Source organism: Nomia melanderi, chromosome 6 (genome assembly GCF_051020985.1).
Source record: "Nomia melanderi isolate GNS246 chromosome 6, iyNomMela1, whole genome shotgun sequence".
Taxonomy (NCBI): Eukaryota; Metazoa; Arthropoda; class Insecta; order Hymenoptera; family Halictidae; genus Nomia; species Nomia melanderi.
The window spans coordinates 11,166,299-11,188,798 of record NC_135004.1 but is presented as its reverse complement, the minus strand read 5'-3'; the positions used below and the strand labels follow the sequence as shown (position 1 = coordinate 11,188,798).

Sequence of the window (22,500 nt, the reverse complement as noted above, 5' to 3'; positions counted from 1 at the left end):
ATGGAAATATAATATATATTATATATGTACTAGCAGCTGATCCTATGGCCTGTATTCCCATCCCAGTTTACAATGGATTTCTTTTTGAACCTTTGTAATATGATTTACTTCTCAATTGTGATTAATGCAACTACTTTGTCGTTAATGATTTATTGAGAAAACAGAGAAATGGAATCTGGATATATTCGATATCCATGTTTACTATAAAGTATGTTAATCGATAACAGAAGTATAATGTTTAATTTCTATTGAAAAGAATTGATTAATATTTATGTTAAGTTCTGTTTAATATCTTCATCACGTGTCTAACACGTTATTATAAAACAAGAGGTTAAGAATTGAATTTTCTTTAATTTTGCCTTTCACTGGTTGTTAAATAATGTTTAATCTTACAATTTGTATAAAATAGTACTTTTCTATACAGTGTTCAATATAATTATACATAAATGTTCAATTGTGATTGTATTTAGATTACGTAATTAAAATATAAAATGTTACTTATATCATTTCTGTGTCATTATTCAATTTCAACCAACCAAACATAACAATCCTCAGAAAATTCACACAAAGCTCCACTAAAACAATCTTTTAAATACAGTTTCAAACATTGGATCATCCCATGAATATTCAGGTTTCTTTATGTTTTATAATTGTTAAGAATTAAAATGACTTTTTTAAAATTTAAAATACGTTTTCTTTCATTAGCTACAGATAATCTATAGAATATTTATATTTTCCTTCATTGTCTACAAATACTACAGAATTTTCTATACATCTATTACCTTATCTACCACAAAATCTATAAATAATTTCAATTATGTTAACAATAATATAATAATCCATAAACAACGATGAAGAATATATTTTAAGTTAAAAGAAGTTTTATTTACTATATTCTTCACAAATAAAAGAAGTATTAAAAGAACCATATTACTCACAGAATAATCCCATACATAAACGCCATTCATATTAACATTACAACACGGATCCGGAGAAATCCGTCTAAGATCTAGATTAGAGCAACATCTAAGGCCCCAGAGCCAAAACTCGGCCGAGATACCAAAGAAGAAGACGTTGTTACGGATCGGACCGCGACCTCTCGGTCGCGACACGACTGGCACCGGTGTCGAGCGGGTCGAGTAACTGGATCGTGACGTGTTTCTATCACGAAGCTAGCCGCCGCGCAGGATATCGGCCCGCGAGGACCCGCGTCCTCGAAACGAGGATGCCTGGTGTCCCGATCGAGCGGACATATCTCGGGGATATCGGGCCAGATCCCTGATATCTCGGCCGACACCGCGGTAGGAGAAAGGTTAAACGAGTTAACCTCGAGGGACCGAGCCGACCCACGGTCCCCGCGTCGTAAAGAATCCTCGCCTCTTAAGGTGTAGATACACTAGCAAGAGACCTGCTACAGTTCTTTTTATAGCAAGTCCCGTGATGCGTGCAAACGCATCTGAGATTGCTAGTGGAGCAGGTTCAATTCACTTGTGATAGTAAAATCGATGTTGTAGAACGATCGAGACCGTGAACCTTCAAGGCTTGAGCTTAAAAACTAAATGAAGACTAAATGAGTATTGAAAGCTTCCAGTTTTTAGAGATTGAGTGTTGAAAACTTCGAGTTCTTAATGATTGAGTATTGAAAGCTTCGAGTTCTTAATGATTGAGTATTGAAAGCTTCGAGTTCTTAAAGATTCAGCCTTGAAAGCTACGAGTTCTTAATGATTGAGTATTGAAAGCTTCGAGTTCTTAAAGATTCAGTCTTGAATGCTTCGAGTTCATAAGGTTGAGTCTTGAAAGCTTCTACGTCGTAAAAGTCGAGTGTTGAAAGCTTCGAGTTCCTAAAGATTGAGTCTCAAAAGCTTAGAGCTCACAAAGGCTGAGTCCTAAAAGCTTAAAGCTCACAAAAGCTGAGTCTTGAAAGCATAGAGTTCTTAAAGGCTGAGTCTTAAAAGCTGAGTATTCGAAGCTTCAGAGCTCCATCTTGAAACTCTGAAAGCTCTACCTGATTGTGACCTTTCAGAGCCTTCAACGCTCGAGTCTTTATGCTCAGAGCTCATTTTTACAACGCTATATCGAATAAAATAGAAATGTAAAGGCTTTTACAAGTTGTTATCGGAAAAAATATCACAAATTCGATACTTGCTAGTGTATCTACACCTTTAGCAATGAAACGAGCGGAGCGATGGCCGCGACTGCTCGCCGGGATTGCTCGAGATCCCGCGGGTCTTGACGATCGCCAAAACTTCGTGTCCTGGGATTGCCCTTCTGCGGGATACCCGGGACCTTTTCCTGGAAATAAACTTCAGGGAGGAATCACGGGATTGGGGATCTCGGGACACTCTCCCGGAGACAAATGTTTCTACTTTCGAATTTATTTCTTTGAGTTGTTTGCGAATGTAGGGTGAAGGTTATGTTTGACGAATTGCGGTTTATTGGGGTGGGGGAAAAGTTGGCAGGAATAAATGGGGATTTCATTGAATTTGCTGGAAAGTTAGGGTTAGGCTAAAAACATGTTGGATTAAAGATTGCTGTTGGAAATGGTGGAGTGTTATTCGTGATAAAAATTGTTATTATTTATACAAATTAGTTATTAGTAATAATTACATTATATAATTCTCTTGGATATGAAAATTGCTGTTTTCTGAAGGAAGATGAAGAAATTTATTTTCACACCACGCGAACTCGTGGTTTCTTAATTTTTAATATGCTTTTGATAAGAAAGTAACGTGAATGTGACGCTGTTACAAGGAAACTTAAGTACATTGCTGTTATTTTCATCTGGTTACTTTATTTTCATTTTTAGTTTCCTGTTAATAAATTACTCCAATTTGTTTATTGACCCACATAGTAATTTTGCAAGGTTCTGGTCTTGTTATCATTGAACGGAACATTTAATTCGTCGCAGTCTTCGAGAATCCTGTAAGTATACATACTATTTTTATTCTTACGCTAAATCGACCACTGCAGCAACATTCCAGGTGTATTTGTAGCATAGCATCCGGTGCTAAACTTAATCGTCCGTGTAGATTTAACTTGGTGAGACTAAATCGATCGGCCAGGAATTTTCATTGAAACCTGCGTGCATTCCTTTCCGAGAGAGTTACCTTGGTCGAACTTGGCCTTCTTCCCTTAACAATTTTCATCAGTCTCTTACGTAGTATCACAACTTTCTCATGTATCCCCACAATGTAAACACTATAGAATACTTTAGTGTCGAACAAATTAGTTAGGACACAAGATCTCGTTAAATTACACCCAAAACTGTGCTTTAATGTCTTAGCTGTTTCAAAAATTTGTAATTTCATATTTATTGAATAATCTATACATGTAAAAGCGATAAAAGTATGTATGCAATCTCCATGATATGAAAGATCATTAATATTATTTCTTTTGAATCAAATTGACTCAAATATTTTATATAGATCGATAGAATAATATATAACCATTTTATTTGAATAAAAAATAAAGAATAGTTATACTAATATTTTTATCACTGTAATCCACCAAAAATTGCTGTAGTGATTCATCAGAAATGTAAATTTGATATATACAGGGTGGCTCATTTCAATCTATATACAAACATTTCCAGAACTATTTGTTATTTAAAAAATTTCTGAAATTCAATTTTTAAGCCTTTTTTGTAGAGAACAATGAAAGTAATAATTAAATAATCTGCTGCATCGATTATCTATGGAAAAACAATAGTAACTTTCACGTCTACTACACAAGTGTACCTAAGGACAAACTGAATGTACCTAATTACTACCCCCTTAAAACAGAAGAAAACTACATCTGATGAATATTTTAAATAACGAATCGTTATGGAAATAATTGCATTTCCTGACTACAAAGAGACACTCTGTACATATGTACGATGAAGTTTCTCTCGCTAATTCGGGAGGTAGTCAAATGACAGCAACGAAGTTGACGAATTCTTTTGACGGTTCATGTCACACTTTTTCTCGGGCACGTTTCAACGTTTCATTGGACTTAGGTCAATTGGTTTTCCAGGTCGTGCGGCCCCTCTCAATTACGCCGCCTAGCGTAATCCATTTAAGGGAAATAAAGTGCTCGTCGAGGTGACGAAATCCCAACAAGCTCTTCGGTTGAGCTTTTCATCATCCATCCGAAGAGTTTCTTATTTATTCTCAAGTGTAATAAGACGCTGGTTATCCGCGTAATTGGAAGAGAAAGTAGTCAAAATAAATTATTTCTCCCATAATCGATTTGTAAGGACCAATCTTGCGAACACGTGTGAAACCAATCAGAAATTAAACACTTTAGATGGACTTTATCCTTTCTGTATTCGATAATATTTAACCCTTTGTACTCTAATGTCACGTGATTAAATACACACAATATTATAATATTTAATAGTTAATATTTAATGTTTAATATTTAATATTAAGCTTCCTATAATGCATCGATATGTGAGATATTGAAACAAAAAGAAGTGTGCTCCTTGATCTATGTATAATTTCATAGGAACTTTACTTGTTAATATTGATAACCTTAAGAATAATGTTGATGATGCAGAATTAAACGTGTAATTGAGAACCGAAGAATCCTTTGATCCGCATTTGCCACTTACATCAAGTGAATCATTTAGATAGCCGTGCGTAGATTATTGAAGTAATGACATCATCGAGTGAATAGCCTATTCGCATCTCGCCGACACCCAAAAATAACGAATTAAAGCGGAGCCAACCTTGACGAAACTTCCTTCTGCGAAAAATCGAGTTTCATGTTTACGAAGAATGCAAATGCGTATACGCGTTTCAGTGATACAAGCCTTTTAATATTCCTGTCAAATATTCGCGTATTTATACGCTTTGTGTTTACTGTTTGCAACTGTGATTAAAGTTTCAACTTCAATATTTGTAACTAGAACACTAGATTTTTTAATGACATGTCATGGAAATAACAATCAAACAAACACGTGTTCCTTCCTGTTACAGAGTCGCAGGTTTTTGAAAGAAGAAAATAAATGAAACATTTTAATTAAAGTACCCCTTTCTTCATTAAAATATTCCTTTCTCAATCATAAATTCTTCGATTTGTATGAGATAATCACGTATCGTTGTATCGTTCAATTGTAGGTAAATTGCAGATAAATTGTAGGTAAATTTCCTAATAAATTACAGACAAATTCTAGACAAATTGCAGATAAGTGGCAGACACATTGTAGATAAATTGTACATGAATTGTAAATAAATTGCAGATAAATTATACATAAATTACAGATAAGCTGCAGATAAATTGTAAATATATTATAGCTAAATTGATGGTAAATATTATAGTCCTCGTTTATAAGGTAATGTGGTGGTTGATTATTAAACGGTTTTAGAATATTTGTTACTTGTAATTGATTTCTGTAGGTGGTTACGGTAGGATCGGAACCAGAGTGAAAGGATGGGAACGAAGCTCGGAATCACTGTCAGCGAGTTCGATGACACGGGCACAGAAGGAACCACAATCTGTGGATCACGTTTTGCACGAGGTACGAGTTCAACGAACCTCGACCTGATCTTCTACGGAGCCATCCTGTTTTTCGGCGTCCATTCCGTCCAGGTAGTGAAAGGTTATAGGTAGGGTCGTTGAAAGAGATAACTCAAGATGGCGAACGGATTGTGAACTATATCATTTATTCACTTTAATCAAACATCGTTTCTTTCAAATCTATCATTTCCAGCCCACGATTATAACAAATCTTCCTTTAATTGATTAATACAAACTTAGGAAGTTGAATAATTTATTAGTTAAATACACTAACAACAGATCTTTCTATCATAGTAATGTTAATAGTTTATTACGAATTGTGTATTATAATAAAAATTCTAAGATTTACTTACTTAGATCTAAAATTTTTACCTTAAATTATCCACAAAAGTATTAAATTGAGTAAAAAATCGATAACTAATGCTTTTTATCAAATATTAAAATAAGTAAAACATTGACAAATAATATAATTTTATCGACATTAATGAAATCTTCGTTTGACCTTTAATCTCAGTGGCCTCTTAGCTGATGAAAATAATTTTTTTACCCTGATTTTCTTTTAAATACTGTAGGAAAGTGAAAGTTTCAGAAAATACATACTTTAGGAAAACTGAGTTTGATCAGTTATTACCAAGAGTAATTATTTTTAACATTATTAATTAATAACAACACTGCGGAAGGCGCAAAGCTTTGTTGCAAACATTTTAATTACATTCCTTTGTTCTTTGCGGTATTTCCACGCGAATAATCTTGACCTTTTAAGTTCACCGACCCTGCAAACAACTACGTATAGCCTATCAAAGTATGTCTATTCTCTATTCCACTTCCATTACCTTCTTTATTTAGAAATATTTATAAAAATTGTGACAGGAGTATATGAATATTTCAAACTTTACAACATTACCTTTCAAAATTTAATTCTTAAAGACTAAAATAAACGAACATCGATGGACTTCGAAAAAATAGAACTTATTTTGAAATACAAATATAAGAAATTATTTCTTGCTTTATATTTTATTATTATAACCCATTCTATTATTAAAATGATTTCCTATTATACAAACTAGGCTGATTCACAGCTGTGTCTCACCTTGGCATCTAATGATAAATTCATGTTGACGTAATGAAGTCAAGATAAGCTAAATTCATTAAAATAACGAATTTATGAAGCTTTCTTCTAATAGACGTTTATTAAAATTCCTTGATTAAAGTATCCCTATAGAAATTATGTTCATAAGACTGGCAAGTTTTTCATTACCTCTGGTTAGCCTCGTGGTCGTTATACAATGGTTTTAATTTTAAACGGAAGAAAAAGTTGACTAAGAACACGGAGAACGGTAGAGAACAGGAAAACGGGAAGGTCGTCAGCAGTTTTAACGTAATTTCGAAGATTGCACTCGTGGGAAGTTCCTGTACTTTCACGGGCAGAACTAAAATTGTGCGTCGGTAACAAGACAGCTCACCTGACCTTCCTGCTCTCTAACCTTGCCCTCATTTAGCTAAGTAACCACTCTTCCTATAACTTTGTATAAAGATGTTGTTTTGTAATTTCCTGGATAATTAATTACGCAGGATAAATCATTTTTCCTGAGTAATTTTCTGTTATAAATACTAACACGATTTTCCTGTGTTTCTTTTTTATTTCTGAAATCAATATACAATGACTTTTTATACGTAGAACTGCATAATCGTAGATTTCTGTGAACAATCTAGGAAAATAGTATGATGTGTAAGATTCGTCATTGAAGAGAAGATAACGATAAGTAAAAATTATAACATATATCGCGCAATTTGTTTCAAAATTTTCTCTCTAAAATTTGACACTGACTAAAAGTAACTAAACTTTTTGTAAATGATTCTTTGCGAAGATATTGTTCTTCAGTTTCGGCAGTTATCTGAAGAACACAAAACACTAGAGTTTCTCTCTAAAACTTAACAATTTACTGTTCAGACAAATTTGATTTGATAACAAGTTCGATCATTGCTTTATATACATCCATTTAACGCTATTCAGTTAATCGTTATTTCATTATTTCCTCGTACCTTTATTTTCTTTACGATAGTCTTCGATTTATTCAATTTTACATTGGGCGAATGTACGGTTTATCAATCAAAGCTTGATGAAATAATAATAGCATATTATTAATGTAATAAATATAATAACTGATACTTATTAATATAACATAAATTGTTAACCTTATTCTTTTGCCTCACTTCTCGTTTGCGCTTCCGAAACTTCATCTTTCTTACCAATAATTATATTTAATTATCCATACAGCAAGTGTAATCATCTGTAATCATATTAATCGCGAGATCAAAGAGACGGACTGCTCAGAAGTGCGAACGAAGAGAGAAACCGACGAATTCTCGTTTCCTCGTTACGAACGTGTTACATAAATCAAGAATTCGTCTCGGTGCCGATTTATGCGCGCGATCGCTCGTGTTTTGTGAATTCATATTGCTCGTAATGGCATACCACAGACGGTTTTAATATTCACGATGCACCGTACGTACGGCTTGATCCGTGGGATTTATCTTCCGTGAATCCGTTCGACCTTTATCGGTCGATCGATCGATCCTCCCGCCGCGAACACGTGCTGGCAAGAGCATACGGCATGAGTTAACTAACGGTGGTTCGCTTTCAAACGTGCACCGTTTTCTGTACTCATTAAATCACTGCATCGATGAATCGACTTTCCTCGAGGTACCTACTATCTTCCCGTTTACCAACAGAAACGATTTGAACACCGTCCTTTGACGTGAATGGATGGTTTACCTTGTCTAATCTTCTTTTAACACATTGTGTATAGGAGAAGTAAGACTGTACTTAACACTAAACATACCGGTACTTTGTGTATACCAACTTCTACCGTAAACAGTCAAATAATTGGTTACAACGCAAAAGTAAACAAGTTAGACGATCAATTTTTCTCAATGAAAATGAAAATAAAGAGAAAGACAAAAATTGCAGTTCTATGTTAAATGTTTTATCAGTTTTTAATATTTTTTAAATATTTTTTAGTACTAACTGTACCGAGACTTTGCATATTCTTATTCTTATCGTAAATAGATAAGTAACTGACTAACGAAGAAAGGTAAATGAGTTAGATGATACATTTCTCTTAGTAAAAATATTTAGTTGCATAAGTAGCTGAATAATAGCGTAATATGAGTACTGTGATACAAAAACATTAACGATGATTTATAATACTCTTTCGCGTATATGTATATGCTTTTGAATAAGTCAGAAGATAAATTACATTACAAACAATATAATATAAATGAAATAACAGTGCGATAGAAATTATGAGTTGACAATTTTCAAAAATAAATTTCATTTTTGAGAGTCGACAAGCTTGAAAGTTGCAAACCTGCTGGTAGTATTCGTATGTAACGTCTGTTGCAGCTGTACAACGGTTATTCTCGTGCACAAGAGTTGCAAGTTAAGTGGATAACGTTGCATAAAAATGAAACATTGTTCGCGAGCGCGTTTATCCGTTGCTCAGTCATGCAGACATCGATTGACGGATCAACTAAAAACTGTGCGCGTAGGTAGACAATGTGACGGATTAACATACAATCTATTAACCATCTCGAACGTCAACTATGTTACAGCGCAAAATTTGCAAAACTGTACGGACAAGATATTACGACATTTGAGCCATTCAGAGAACAGATTGTTTAAATAGTTTTTTAAGCACAAAATGAATTAAATTTTTCTATTTTCTATTTGAAGCTAGTTACTTTGGCGAATTGTAACTCATTTATGCAGGAGAACCAGGTTGTCGAAATTAATTTCGTAAAAATGTAATAACTGGATTACGAATATTCGTTGATTTGTATATTTACAATATATTAAACATAAATGTAAGAAACACCACCATCTAAGGTTAATAATATTATTCTAATACTAACATGCAAATCAATCAAATGTCCCACTTGTTCATTTCATAAAATTAATTTTATAAAAATGAGTTAACTAGATTACGAACGTCTATATATTCGCAATATACTCATTAAATGTAAATATAAGAAACACTAATACTTAATAATTTTATCACTCTTATTTCAATACTAACACATCAAAATGTAAAATGAAATAAAGCGTTGCTCAAACCCCAATCTTCGCAACTTCTACCAAGTGTTATTTCCCACGAAAATGTGTATTCTGATAACAAAGTTTGATTCGCCGTTAACTTTACGTGAACAAACTAATTACCGAACCCCCATAATTACCTTCCCTAACGTGATCACCGCTTCTACGTCCGTTCGAGGCTTTCGTCGTCATTGGAACACCCCCGAGAGACAGCATCCCGGTACGTTTCACCGCGACTGGGTTGTTGCGTAAGATTATTATGCGAGAGTGCAACGCGTAACCTTGAGAAGCCTCAGGCGAGCTGCCTACGCCTTGACGTCGTTGCTCCAGCCGTTCGCCGGGTACTCCCTTGACGCCATAAAGCGTCCACGATAGATTTTAATTACAAATCAGTATTTTTTTGGATTACGAGTGTGCGTCGTTCTGGGGCAGAGGTCAGTAACTAATGCGGCTCGTTAATTCAACTGTAAGATCTGTAGATACTTAACGTTAACTAAAATAATTAAATTTTGCCTCAACACATTGTGAACCGGTGAATTTGTTTACAGAAAATATCTTTCCGCTTTAACACGTTCGCTACAATCTTACATTTTACGTGAAGCAAATGAAATTAATATTATAGATATTGTTATTTAAAGTTATAAGCTACGGCATGATATTTAGGAACTCAATAACTTGTTCCAGTTTCATTTTTTCGATATTTTGTTTAGAAGATTTATTGCACTGAGGAAAATATCATAATTGAGGAGACAGTCATCGAAATAAGCGTTCGTCGCGAACATGCTAATACGCATACTGCATTTACATAGAGTGTGCTAAAATGATTTAAATCATTTAAACTGAGGAATACAATCTATAATGCTCTTATAAAAATCTATATTGCTTTTAGGTATAAAATAATGTAAGTGCAAATACAAGGAAACTCATGAACGTCTCAACAAAGTGTTAACACTAGAACTACGTATCACTTAAAATGACTGATTTCCATTTTTTTGTTTCGCAGTTATTAGTACCGTAAAAGCATTGAATATTCGAAATGATCTTGGAAATAAATAGTTCCACTTGAATATTGTAATAGAAATCTATATAAATTGAAAATAATCTATTGTTCCAACTTTTATAAGTATTATATATTAATCGTATTAAATGCTCGGTAGTTCTAGTGTTAATCGATGTAAAGTGTTACGAGTGAATTGGCGTGTGCACGATTTGCGTGTGTTATGTGTGTTCATAAGCATATTACCATTCGTCCAACAGGTTTTATACAGAAATTTTAAAAAGTCAGTATAAATCCTCGGTAGATCTAGTGTTAAACTTTCCGATCACGGAAATGTAAAACATCGATACGACTGTTTGTTCACTGTTGAACAGCGCAGCAGCCTGAATATTCTCGTCGCTGTACGGCAACGTATTATCATGACGAATCGTGATCTTTTGTCGAGGTTTCTAAAGTGATTTGAAGGCACGAGAAGATAGGAAGCTAGACCTACATTTCTAGGCATGTTTGAATAGCTGTTGGAAACACAAAAGTTGTCAGACTCTTTTTTCGAAATCGTGAACCAAGTGAATGTAAAATAAACGCGGAGGCGTGCGAGCTCGTCGAAACTTCTGTGGTCTCACGAGAAGGAGAAACTTAGGATGGATTCCGGACTTGACCGGAATCAATTATCTTGCGGGCGTATCTCGTTGCACATTACAATTATTAACGCCTGTTCTGCACAATTTCCACTTTACCCTTTTCTCACCTTCCATTACGATTAATTAGCATTCAGATTGAACAAAGAAAAATTCACTGAAAGGAAGAATTTAAAATGAAAAATGTATATCGTGGCAGATATCCGTTAACATTGACGGAAATTATAAGGAAATGATAAAAGGTTGATTTTAAGAAATTCTTAAGGGAATCAGTTGATTATTTATTAAATATTCGTTAGTTGATTTAGTTAAATATTTAATGTGTTCCTCTTAATTGTCCAGTAAATCGATCCCTTAATTATTTTGAGTAGCACGTTGCTTGCGAAACTCAAAGGGTGGGGTCAATTTAATAAAGATTGAAGGGATGGGCAAAACAGGAGTTTCATCTAATTGTAGATACATCAGTATTTTTGCGATAATTATGTTGCGACATCTTTTTGAACATTAGGTTACAAAGTAAAAGTACGGTAGTGATAGAAATAACTAAAACAGTAACTTTTTTAAGTATACTCGAGAAAAACAGTTAAAGGGTTAATGTACAGATAAGAAATTTTTATCAATTAATGGGCTATTCATTAACACGCAATTGGACACGAAAGGTTCGTTCAACCTGGACGGAAACGTCACTTCACAGGCGTCGAAAGTACGTTTGTATAGAGTGTGCAATCGATTGGTCATGAAATAACATGCTTCATTTAATGTCCTTATACGGCGGTAGGTTTATTACACCGCAGCATCGTTGTTGCCACGGAAACCATAATGTTAGTAGGTTCGGCACCGAGTTCCACCACGCCTTCGTCATGCCAATGAATGAATTATTATTAGTTAACTTGTCGTGAATACACGAAGGTTAATCTCTATGAACCGCGGAACACCGACTCGCTTGTAGGAATATATTAATTAGTCAACCGGACGAGTATCGAGTGATGATAATATCGGCTCATGTAAATATCCGTGAAGCAGATTTAATTAAATTCTTTCTGCAAATCCGCAATCGCTAATTAAAGGGTTTGGTACTGTGTCGTTATTGAAAGCGTTTACGCAAGAAATTCATTAAAATTTTAATGAACTTCCCTATAGACTGTGTTTCAACTGGATTTTATAATTTCAACAGAGTCGCGTTGTTACTGCACGTTTTCGTGTACATTGCTTCGATAAATTTCATTTTCTTATGTTAAATAACTTTTTTGCGAATTTTCTATGAGAACGACTAGTCTGTAAACTCGATTATTATAGTTCTCGAATAACATTTTGATGGAATTTAAACCGAATTTGTGATGCTCGAGATACTCGAGGAGAAATTGACTATTTTTTATGAATAAAATAAAATTTTTTTTTCACAGAAACTAGATATATATATATTTTGTATTATAGATCACTAATGGCTTAAAAATAGAATTATGTTTTCATGTCCACATTCGTTTATGAATGCGTAACACAGATTCCTATGAAAATTTATTTGATGCATCCGTATTGGGACTTGTTCGCTGTTTTGTAATATGATCGTTTAAATAATTACAGTTAAACGGGAACGGAAATTCCTTTAGACGCATACATGGGGAGAAAGATGAACGAGATTATACGTGACACATTAAACGACTAATGGCCCTGATATTAATTGCATCCATACATATTTTGCTCACGTTAACCTTACGAATTATTGACATTCTATGGGCGTACCATCGCATATCCTCTTTATTGTGTGTAAAACGTGCAGGCAAACATTGCACTTCCCTAATTACACAGTCATACGTCACGCCTCTTTAATCCGTGCAAATATTTATCTAAAGTGATATTTAGAGTATCTTACGTAGGAACTCCATCTATATCGATGTATAATCATCGGACAATTTAGTTAGAGGAAATAAAATCTGATGATAAAATATGCAATCGCTTTTTGAGTTCCATGCTTCTAACAGTAAACTAAAACATTTATGATTCTATATATAAATATCGAAACTGCTCCAATTTCACTTGTTAAAAATGCAAAATTTCCTCTTTTTCATTTATTAAGTTATACATGTTAGATTTACTAGTGCAGAGTATCATTTATAGATACAGTAGAATCTCGATTATCCTATTTAATTTGACAACCAGCAGTAAAAATAAATAAAAACTTCAGAAAAAATGTCTTAAAGTACATTTGTAAACTTCAGTCATACATTTTAAGTTACTATGTATCTCGAAGTCCGAATTATTGAGTTCCAATTGTATCAAGATTATGGACAATCTAGATCGAGGAAAATAGCGTTTCGGTGAATTGAAGTCTTATACATTTATACAAACCCTGTACATTCATCAAAATTGATCAACTTCATTTGCTTGAAAAGAAACGATTTGAGAACTCGTAACTCAAAATGAGTAATCCTTATAAGTGACTGTTAGAAGGAGTTCCTTATTACAAATTCGATAGACATTTCCTGTTACGGCTTGAAACTTAAACAATGTCTGATCGCATCGTTCCCAGTTCAAATGGTCGATCCATAAACAGATTTACCGGTGACGACAGTTTTAGTGGCTTGTAAAATGCCCGACGTGTTACGCACACAACATGGCGCTTTTCGCTCGTCTTTTCTCCGCGCGCGTCTTCCTCTGGTCCGCGAAAGACAATATAAATTCGCCGTGTCAGCCTTTTATTATCCTCCAAACCATACATCAGGCACTGACGTCACGAAACCGCTCTTGCATCACCTGCAGTCATCGTAATGTAAATACTCCGGTACCAAATGCTCGAGGTCTGGAACGGTTGCTCGATTCTAAATCGGCTGCTTCCAGTTCACACTCTATTTACATCGAATATATTGTTCATTAACTAGTTTACAGCCGGCGGTTCTGATGCAAGAACTATAGCTCGGTGCCGGGTATAGTTTCCGTAAGTCTATAGCCAATTAAGGCGGGGAGTCAAAATAAAAGAACAATTTTACGTTAAAGAAATTAACCCTTTGCACTCGAGAGGTGACTCTCACTCACCATTTGATTTGATACAGTGAAACTATAAAATTTGAGAAATATTAAAATAAAATAGCTTTGTTCCTCAATGTACGTGTGATTTCTCTTCGAGTTAGTTTCATAAAATGTCTTGATCTCATTAGAAAATGTTAAAATACTTCTAGTGGAAAACTTCCGAGTGCAAAGAGTCAATATCAAATTTATATAAGAATTTTGCGTAACGTCTAATAATTTAAATATGAAAGTTAAGAAGTTGGCATACATTTAATGAATATGTTACGAGATACAAATAGTCACATCGATTTCTTTTCAACTAGCTCCAGTAATTATAAATATAAAATGAAAATGACTAAACTATTGCGTAACACGATAAAACACGAAACAAATAACAAACATTAGAAAAACTTCTACCAATTTTCCAAAAATCGTTTGAAAACCAATTCCACCAATTTCCTGCGACGCAAAACGGCGTCCTAGTTGCAAACAAACGCAACCGACGAACGCATTAACGGTCGCTCAAAAGTCGCGCAAAAACCGTGCGAGTTCGCGGAATCCGGAGAAAATGGAATCATCACAGGTGAGACTAGGTTAACCGCATCGCGGATACACCGTCGTCGCGTCGGCCCTAATAACGTCGCCGATCGTCGCGACCAGTGTTATTTTCGCAGGTCGAGCCGCAGGAATCGTTGGTCGTTGATTCATCCGTGGCATCGTGCATTTCAACGCCAGGAACTCGCGCATAAAAATGCAAGGTCGGATAGCATCTTCCAGGAATGCAATTGTAACGGGTGTACGTCGCGCGAAAGTCGTACGACAGCGGCGATGCAAATCCGAGCGTGTGCATAGGTGGGAGTGGAAACGCGGAGAAGACGGCGGCGAAAGACAGAGAGACAGCGAGAAAGATAGTAAGAGAGAGAGAGAGAGAAGGACAGAGAAAGAGAGAGTCAGTCGGTTGGGCAGTGGCCGGGGCGAAACGGTGCGAGCGAGAGAAGAGGTAGGGAGAAGCCGCGGCGTAGAGCGGCGCATACGAGTCGGCTTGACAGTGCCGGTCGCCTCAGTATGCCGCGCAGCGCGCAGGCTCGCGTACGCGTATTATTCTCTTCTGTTCTCCTCTCCCTCGCTCGTCCGTCAACGCTCGTCTCCCCTCTCTGTCGCACTCGCGGTCACCTACGCACGCAGCGCGGCTGGAATACGCAAGTACAAACATCTCGCGGATCGCCGTCCGCACGTTTACGTGCCGTCGTGCCGTGAACCTTTCCTCCTTTCCCTTACCGTGCACCCTCCCCCCTCCCTCCGCCGGTATATCTGTTTCGACCCGCGTCACGAAGAAAACACGGGTGAATCGTGGAAATTCAGGTGCCGTCGCGTCAGGCGTGTTTCACGAGCGTGCCGAGTACACCGGGCAACTGGCTTTGAATTCGATCGAGGGAACCTGTTAATGACGCGAGTGCGTGGCGGCTCGTGACACAGTGACACGGTGCTCGTGAGGTTGGTACGCGAGAGTGCGCCTCGCGGAAAGAGCGGGAAAGTCCCGACGGGATTTTCAAATGGCCTGGTCCTCCCCCCTCCCCGCTCTCAGCCGTGAACCGAGAGGCAACGACGTAGCGTAGACGCCAACGGCTGGAAGATTCCGGATAAACAATTACGAGATAAGGAAGGGAGCAACGCTAAACGAGCGCGGTGTAAGGTCGCGTTGAAGATCGATAACATAGCGCCTCGGCGAATATCAAGCGGCTCGTATGTTCGCCGCGCGCGAACCTAACCTAGCGGACTGGCTGCGCCTCGAGCTAAGGTGCACTGGAGAACGCGGATCGATGTCGTGCCCGAGCGTTCCGGCGTTCCTTTCTCCAGAAGGACACGACAGCGATGCCTCTTCCGTAATCCGTGGAACGTGGAGCCGCTGCGAGTCCCGTGAAGCCTCGCAGTCCGCATCCAGGAAGTAGCGTGCCTCCGTCGCGCGCCATCTTTGATCCTCCAGCGATGACAGGTGGTGGACGGTGATTGTCCATCCTCAGGGGCCGCGGGTGATTCGATCGGACCGCTCGATCGAACCCTCTCCGTCGGGCGTCCCTGATCCAGGGGACTCCCGCGCTTCCAGTGAACCGTTCCCGGTCGCAACCCGGAAGGATCCACTCGGTGGACGGAAAATCATCGCGGGCGTCGAATGGAGCCACGGAGGAGAGAGAATACAAGGCGCTTTTATTTTTAGCCGACGCCGGTTCGCGCATCGCAAAAACCGGTTCCCGAGTCCCGGGCCGTAGCCACGAGGTAGCGAGCCGCGTATACGCGAGAGAGCAGGCGAGAGAAGGGTTTTAGGTGAACCCGGAGGGAGCGAGAGGGAGCGATACGCACGGCGTGTGTATAGGACGTGGACGATCGGCTGCCTTCCTCGCACGGCCGACGTCGAACGAACGATAAAAGGAGAGAGCGGACGCGGAACGTGGAATTCGCCTAAGCCGATACACCTCTCTCTCTCACTCTGCCCGTCAGCCTGCCCCCCTGCCCTTTCTGGAAGCTACTTTCTCTCCCACCGAGTGTCGAACTATCGATTGCGTGCATACACGCGGGTCTATCCTGCATACTCGACGTACGGCAAACGTGACATCCAACGGGGAGAGTGCGAGATTCGTGGATCGTCGTTGTGGATGGTTCGGTGGTACGTTTACGTCGGCCGGTGTAATTAGTCGGCCTTGATACGCGCGCGTATGAATACCGGTGTGTGCTGCGCGACCGTTTCGCGGCTCGATCGTCGAGCAGAAGAATAAGTGCGCGGTAGGTGTGTTTGTATATGTAGAATATGTATATTTGTGTGTGCGTGCGTGTGCACAACACGGTACCCTGAACAAAGGGAACACAGCTGGAGGGAGAGAGATAGAGAAGCGAAAGAGAGAGAGACTGAGAGAGGGGAAGAGGGAACGGACTGTACAACGCGGACGGAATCGATTCGAAGAGAGGTTAGGGTATCCACGAATTGTTGCGCGGCAGAACGAGATCGACGAGACACGGGAACGGAATGAAGAATGGCAACCGATTCGAGCAACCGTCAAGACGTAAGGGCGGTCGCCACGACGACTACCGATCCGCAGCGAAGCGAAAAGCGCGCCGTCGCGGCGCGAGGCGCCGCCGGTGCTCTGGCCCTCAGTATTCTGGCCGTGGTCCTCCAATCGGCGGCCACGGCGACCCCCACTTGGGGCTACTTCACCAATCCTGACGGTGAGTCATGCTTTTGAAATTCCTACGGATCGGAAACCCGCGCCCGTAGATTTTCCTTGATTCGACGCGACGCGTTAATGCGCCGATGGATCATCGATCGCCGCGCGCACACTTTCTCTTAGGCGATTTTATACTCGTTTCAGCTCGCCGGCTACGCCGTCGGACCTTTCATTGGGTTTTATTGGATTTACCGGGATATTTTTGTTTACGTTTCTATTTTTACTGTTAGTTTTAGGTTTATTTTGTAGTTTCATTTTTGTGGGCGTCATGGTTTATGACGTTGATGTTTGTTCATTGTATTTTTATTTATGTTTTTATTTTTACTTGTATTTTTAGATTTATTTGTAGCTTAATTTTTGTGGGCGTCATGGTTGACGTCGTTGATGTACGTTAATTGTTGATTGATGTTTATTGTTTATTTCGTTTTATATTGTTCTTAGGAAAATGGGTGTTTGTATATGTAGATCTTGGAAATTGGAGGATCATTTAATGAAATGAATTTGAAATATGATGTTAGGGCTAACAAAACCTTTAACGGGGTGTTTAAGATTCTTAACACTAGGACTATCGAGCACTTAAACAATCTTTTTAAAATTCCTTTATAAAAATTGTAAGCGTCAATTTATTAAGATTTCAGTTAGTTTATATTTCAGTTTAGGTATTACTAAATCAGCTTTTTTAATGATTTCTTAAAGAAGTACATGTACCTTTGCAGTAATTCTAAAAGAAGAATTGGTAGTTCACACCTGGTAGTTCTAGTGTTAAGTATGCCTCATTGTTACATAGTTGGTGATTTGAGTATAAAGATTAATTATACTCAAATATTTATTATATTATAAATTAAATATTTGAGTATAATTAGTCTTTATACTCAAATCATCAACTATGCAATTAAACACCATAAATAATTTTTATGATAATGATAATTATTCTTATATTAAAAATTTAAAAGTTATAATATATTGTGGTTTACGAAGAGCGTTTCAACGTTGTGGCTACTTTATAAGTGGTATTCCGAGTCTACGTGCTAAAATACTCAATTGACTATACAAAGAATGTTGACGATGTGTTAGTTTCCCTCCGAATGAATTATTTACACATTCCCGTGACTTTAAAGCTTTCCAAGGTGTTTCCGACGGTGATGCAAGTTGAATATTATTTGTCAAAAAATACTTTTTCATTAGTCATCGAAGGTCGCATTACGATTACTTAGCGACTGCTAACGTAACGTACGATACAAATTATCAAATTGCCTGACCAAACTCTAATATACAGAAGTTCTTTAAGTATTACATACTCGATACTAGCAACAATATTCTGCTATCATCGTGTACTTACAGAATCGTCAAACAAAAAATATTATCACTAGTCAAATAAACATAAGAACTGCATATTCAAATTATTTACATTTTAATGATAACACTTGCAATTGAATAATAATAATTAATTGTAATATTATAAAACAACATACCTCGGTGTACGTCATTTTTTCCTAGACCATTACAATGAACAACGAAACACTACTAAGCAGCAATGTAATCACACTGTTAACTCTTTACATAAGTTTCTTCTGAAAACTTTTATTATTTATTCCCATTTGCGTCTTCGAGTTCTCACTGTCAGTCTTCGTTAATCTTTAACAAGGTTCGCGACAACGTGTCCCAACGTCGCAACATATTTTTCCTCTTCCCGGCGCACGTGTTCGCAAATGAGATTAGTGACCATGAATACCAGTTGCGCAAGCTCGCGACTCAGCGTAGTTGTCTTCGCGGTTCCTATTGCATAATTTACGGAGAAGGCGACTTGCAGCGGCATGCAGCGTGACTTAATCGAGGCTCGATAATATCTTGTAAAAGACCAGAGTACAGTACAGTGGGACCTCGCTTATCTGAACACGTCGGAGGACGAGTCTGTCCGAATAACTGACGAGTTCCGATAACAGAGGCTCACCGACGATTCTTACATAAAACAGATCGATCCTCGGTGACGTTCGGATAATGGAGTTTGTTTATTTGATTCTTTCTTGTTTTTAACAACGTTCCATGTCGTGTAACTTTCAGTTACATTTTACATATCGAATTTTGTAGAATTGTTCTGAAGAAACTTGACTACTTAATTTCTGCTTTAATACATTGTTAATCGGTCACGAGTTAATTCATGTTTGCACTCGCATTAACCATGTCAATTCTTGAAACGCAGGACAATATAGAATATTTCAAAAGCAAAGTACTCAAAGTTATATAAAAGATACGTCCAAAGTTTGATTCCAGTTCATTATGTATAAATGAAGTAGGTATTGAAGTTTATTTAGATCGCGCACTTTCAAATGTAATTACGGAATAATAACCGGTGACATGGGATAGCTGTGCATAAAATTGCCGGTCAACAATGTGTTAAGAAATCTGTCTCGATTGCATGGGAGCCTCGATGAGTGTTTACTTGGCAGGCGAAGTGTTAAAGGTTATACGTATATAAGTACGTACGTAGAGTATGTACGTAGGCGTCCGTATAACTGAAAACACGCTTGGCAATAATTCGGATGATAAAGGTTCAATTAGGAGTTCATGTGTTAGAGGTTCATTATTTACTGGCCTGGCAAACGAGGTTCGGATAACTGAGGTTCCACTGTACTGACACGGACCGCGGAGGGAACAGTTCGGTGATTCGCGAGGAACACGATGAGGAGTAAGCTTCTGCACGGTATTTAAATCGAAACCTTTCTATACATCTGCTCCTCGTTTAACTGTTACAAGGACACGCACACCAACTCCGCGTATAAGCTGCCCTTTGTGCGCGAATTAAAAGTCGTTACACGCGTGTCCGAGGAGTTTAGGCGGTGAACTTATTGTTACTTAATCGTTACGCAGGTTCGTGGCACGTAGATTGTTACATAATACGTATCGCAGCGCCGTTTCCAGACCGGAATACAATAGTAGTCTATTTATCTGAAACGTGTCGGAAGACGGAATACTTTGGACGATTGGAATACCGGAGACAATGGTAGAACACTGCTGTTTGTATGTTTCGTGTATTAAAAGAAGTTTTTGCTAGTAAGAAGTAGTATTATTCAGAGCTTGAGGGGATTGAAATGAAGAATTATTAAATAATTGTAAAATAGTAAATGTATATTTGATTATATATTATTAGTATTATACATTTTACGAATAGTAAAATATTAAGCAACTAGGTGATAGATATAATTAATAGATAAAATAAATGTGCTGTATTATAGACTTAATACCTAGGAATATCAATGCAAACGAATGCGACGAAAGTATTTATAAAATATGTATATAGTTTTACATTCCTCCTATTTCCAAATGATTTGCCCTGTTTACATTACATGTTATAAATATAAAAATTAATGTTAAGTAGCTAAAGTCTTAGTATCCAATTTGTTCTATCGTTCTTAGGGAAATTAATATTCATTCGTTTAAATCTTAAAAATTAGAGGTTCAGAAGTAGATAATTAGGACACATATTTTCGTAACTGCGTCAATCAGAAGTGAGCATCACTGCTCAAACATTTACCAAATAATTATGAAATTCAATATGAGCCAAAGTGACTCGTTCCGTAAATCCGGTGTTAACTACAGTGGCCCCGGACTTACGTCCTAATTGGCTGCGGAGTGGCCGACGCAAATCAGGGTACAGAGGGTAGGCATGTATGCGTGTATGCAAATATACACATTTCTATATGTATCTATCAGATTACGAGATACATTTCCTTTTAAATGTATAAAAACGATAGAAGAGATTACATTTAATGACTATGAAGAACCGAAGAGATTACATTTAACGAATGTTTACAAAGAACTGAAGGGATCACGATATCCACGAATAATACTTGAACGTACTGAATGGCTTCTTTCTATTGTCATTACAACATGTTCTTTATCTTTATGAAACGTCCTCACAGTTTCTTTTGGCAAAACGGGGAGCGTGGAACGTAACTCAGGGCTCCACTGTATTCGATGTACATTTGGTAATTATTTCATTGATCGAAAACATCGAAGACAGTTTATATTAGTGAAAGCTTATCGTTAGAAGTTCTGTCAATCAAGTACGCGGTATAATTTCGTTCGACCAAATGAAGTTCCTGTGTACGTACGCTATCTATCCACGCATCGAAACTTCTCCCACCGTTGTTTCCTTCATTCATATCGGATCTCATGGATCTAGAAAGGACAGTTTGCTCCCCACCTTTTACGAGACCAGAGCGACCTAATTCAGTGCACGGCTCTCCGTATATCGAGTCAATTAATTCCGGCAGGTCGTTTTTACAACTACAACGCGCCCCGCCTTTCATCAACCACCTCTCCCCGACCTGTTTCCCCTAAGATAACGCCGCAGGTTGCCTACTCGCGACTCAATCCAGCCTTTAATTCTAACCTCAGTCTTTTCTCCTCTGGTGTCTCGAACTTATTGCAGAACACTGTTATGTACCGTTTGCCTCGGCTAATGGAATACGATCCCAACCATCCAAGACGCTACAGTAATTGAGTGAGTGTCTGGAATAAGAGCCTATGTTACATTTCATAACTCTCAGAGGTCGCTGGAAAAAACAAATTACTGTTCAACCAGTGGACAGATGACTGGTGTATCATATCCTCTTCTTTCAAATTGAAAAATTAAAACAATTATTTAGTAATTGATACTATATAGGTTTATGGGACGCGTCAATTTGACGCACACTAAATTTTGTGAACGTTATTTGGAAAATTTTTACGTCGACTTCGATCAATGCGATTATAGGAACATGTATTCTAATTGTTTATTTTTAAACGTCTAGTTCCTAAGATCTAAATGAATGAGTATTAATTTTTTTATTAGTTAAATGAACTCTACAGTAAATGTCTGTAAATCTAGTACTAAACAGAAATTTATTACGTTTTAGAAACACAAAACTGAAGAAAGACCTAATTTTTATAGGTCTTAGAAAGAAATTTTAGCAAGTCGGTAAATTGTTAGTTGTTAATGTTTAAATTCTGAAATGGAACTTTGCAGAAACGTTCTGTACATTACATTTCGTTGTATTTTCACAA

At 37.5% G+C, this 22,500-nt stretch overlaps 2 protein-coding genes across 2 annotated transcripts in view; one reads left to right on the top strand and one right to left on the bottom strand.

Annotated features, from left to right (window-relative positions):
• Window positions 1-9,838, bottom strand: part of LOC143174607 (uncharacterized) — a 39,613-nt gene extending 29,775 nt beyond the window's left edge. The window contains exon 1 of the mRNA XM_076368345.1: window positions 9,739-9,838. Within this exon, the coding sequence (XP_076224460.1) occupies window positions 9,739-9,814 (76 nt within the window). The 5' untranslated portion in view covers window positions 9,815-9,838. The remainder of the gene's footprint in view (window positions 1-9,738) is intronic.
• Window positions 9,839-14,920: 5,082 nt separating this feature from the next.
• LOC116427938 (uncharacterized) overlaps window positions 14,921-22,500 on the top strand; it is a 79,011-nt gene continuing 71,431 nt past the window's right edge. Inside the window, exon 1 of the mRNA XM_031978868.2 lies at window positions 14,921-17,455. Within this exon, the coding sequence (XP_031834728.1) occupies window positions 17,263-17,455 (193 nt within the window). The 5' untranslated portion in view covers window positions 14,921-17,262. The remainder of the gene's footprint in view (window positions 17,456-22,500) is intronic.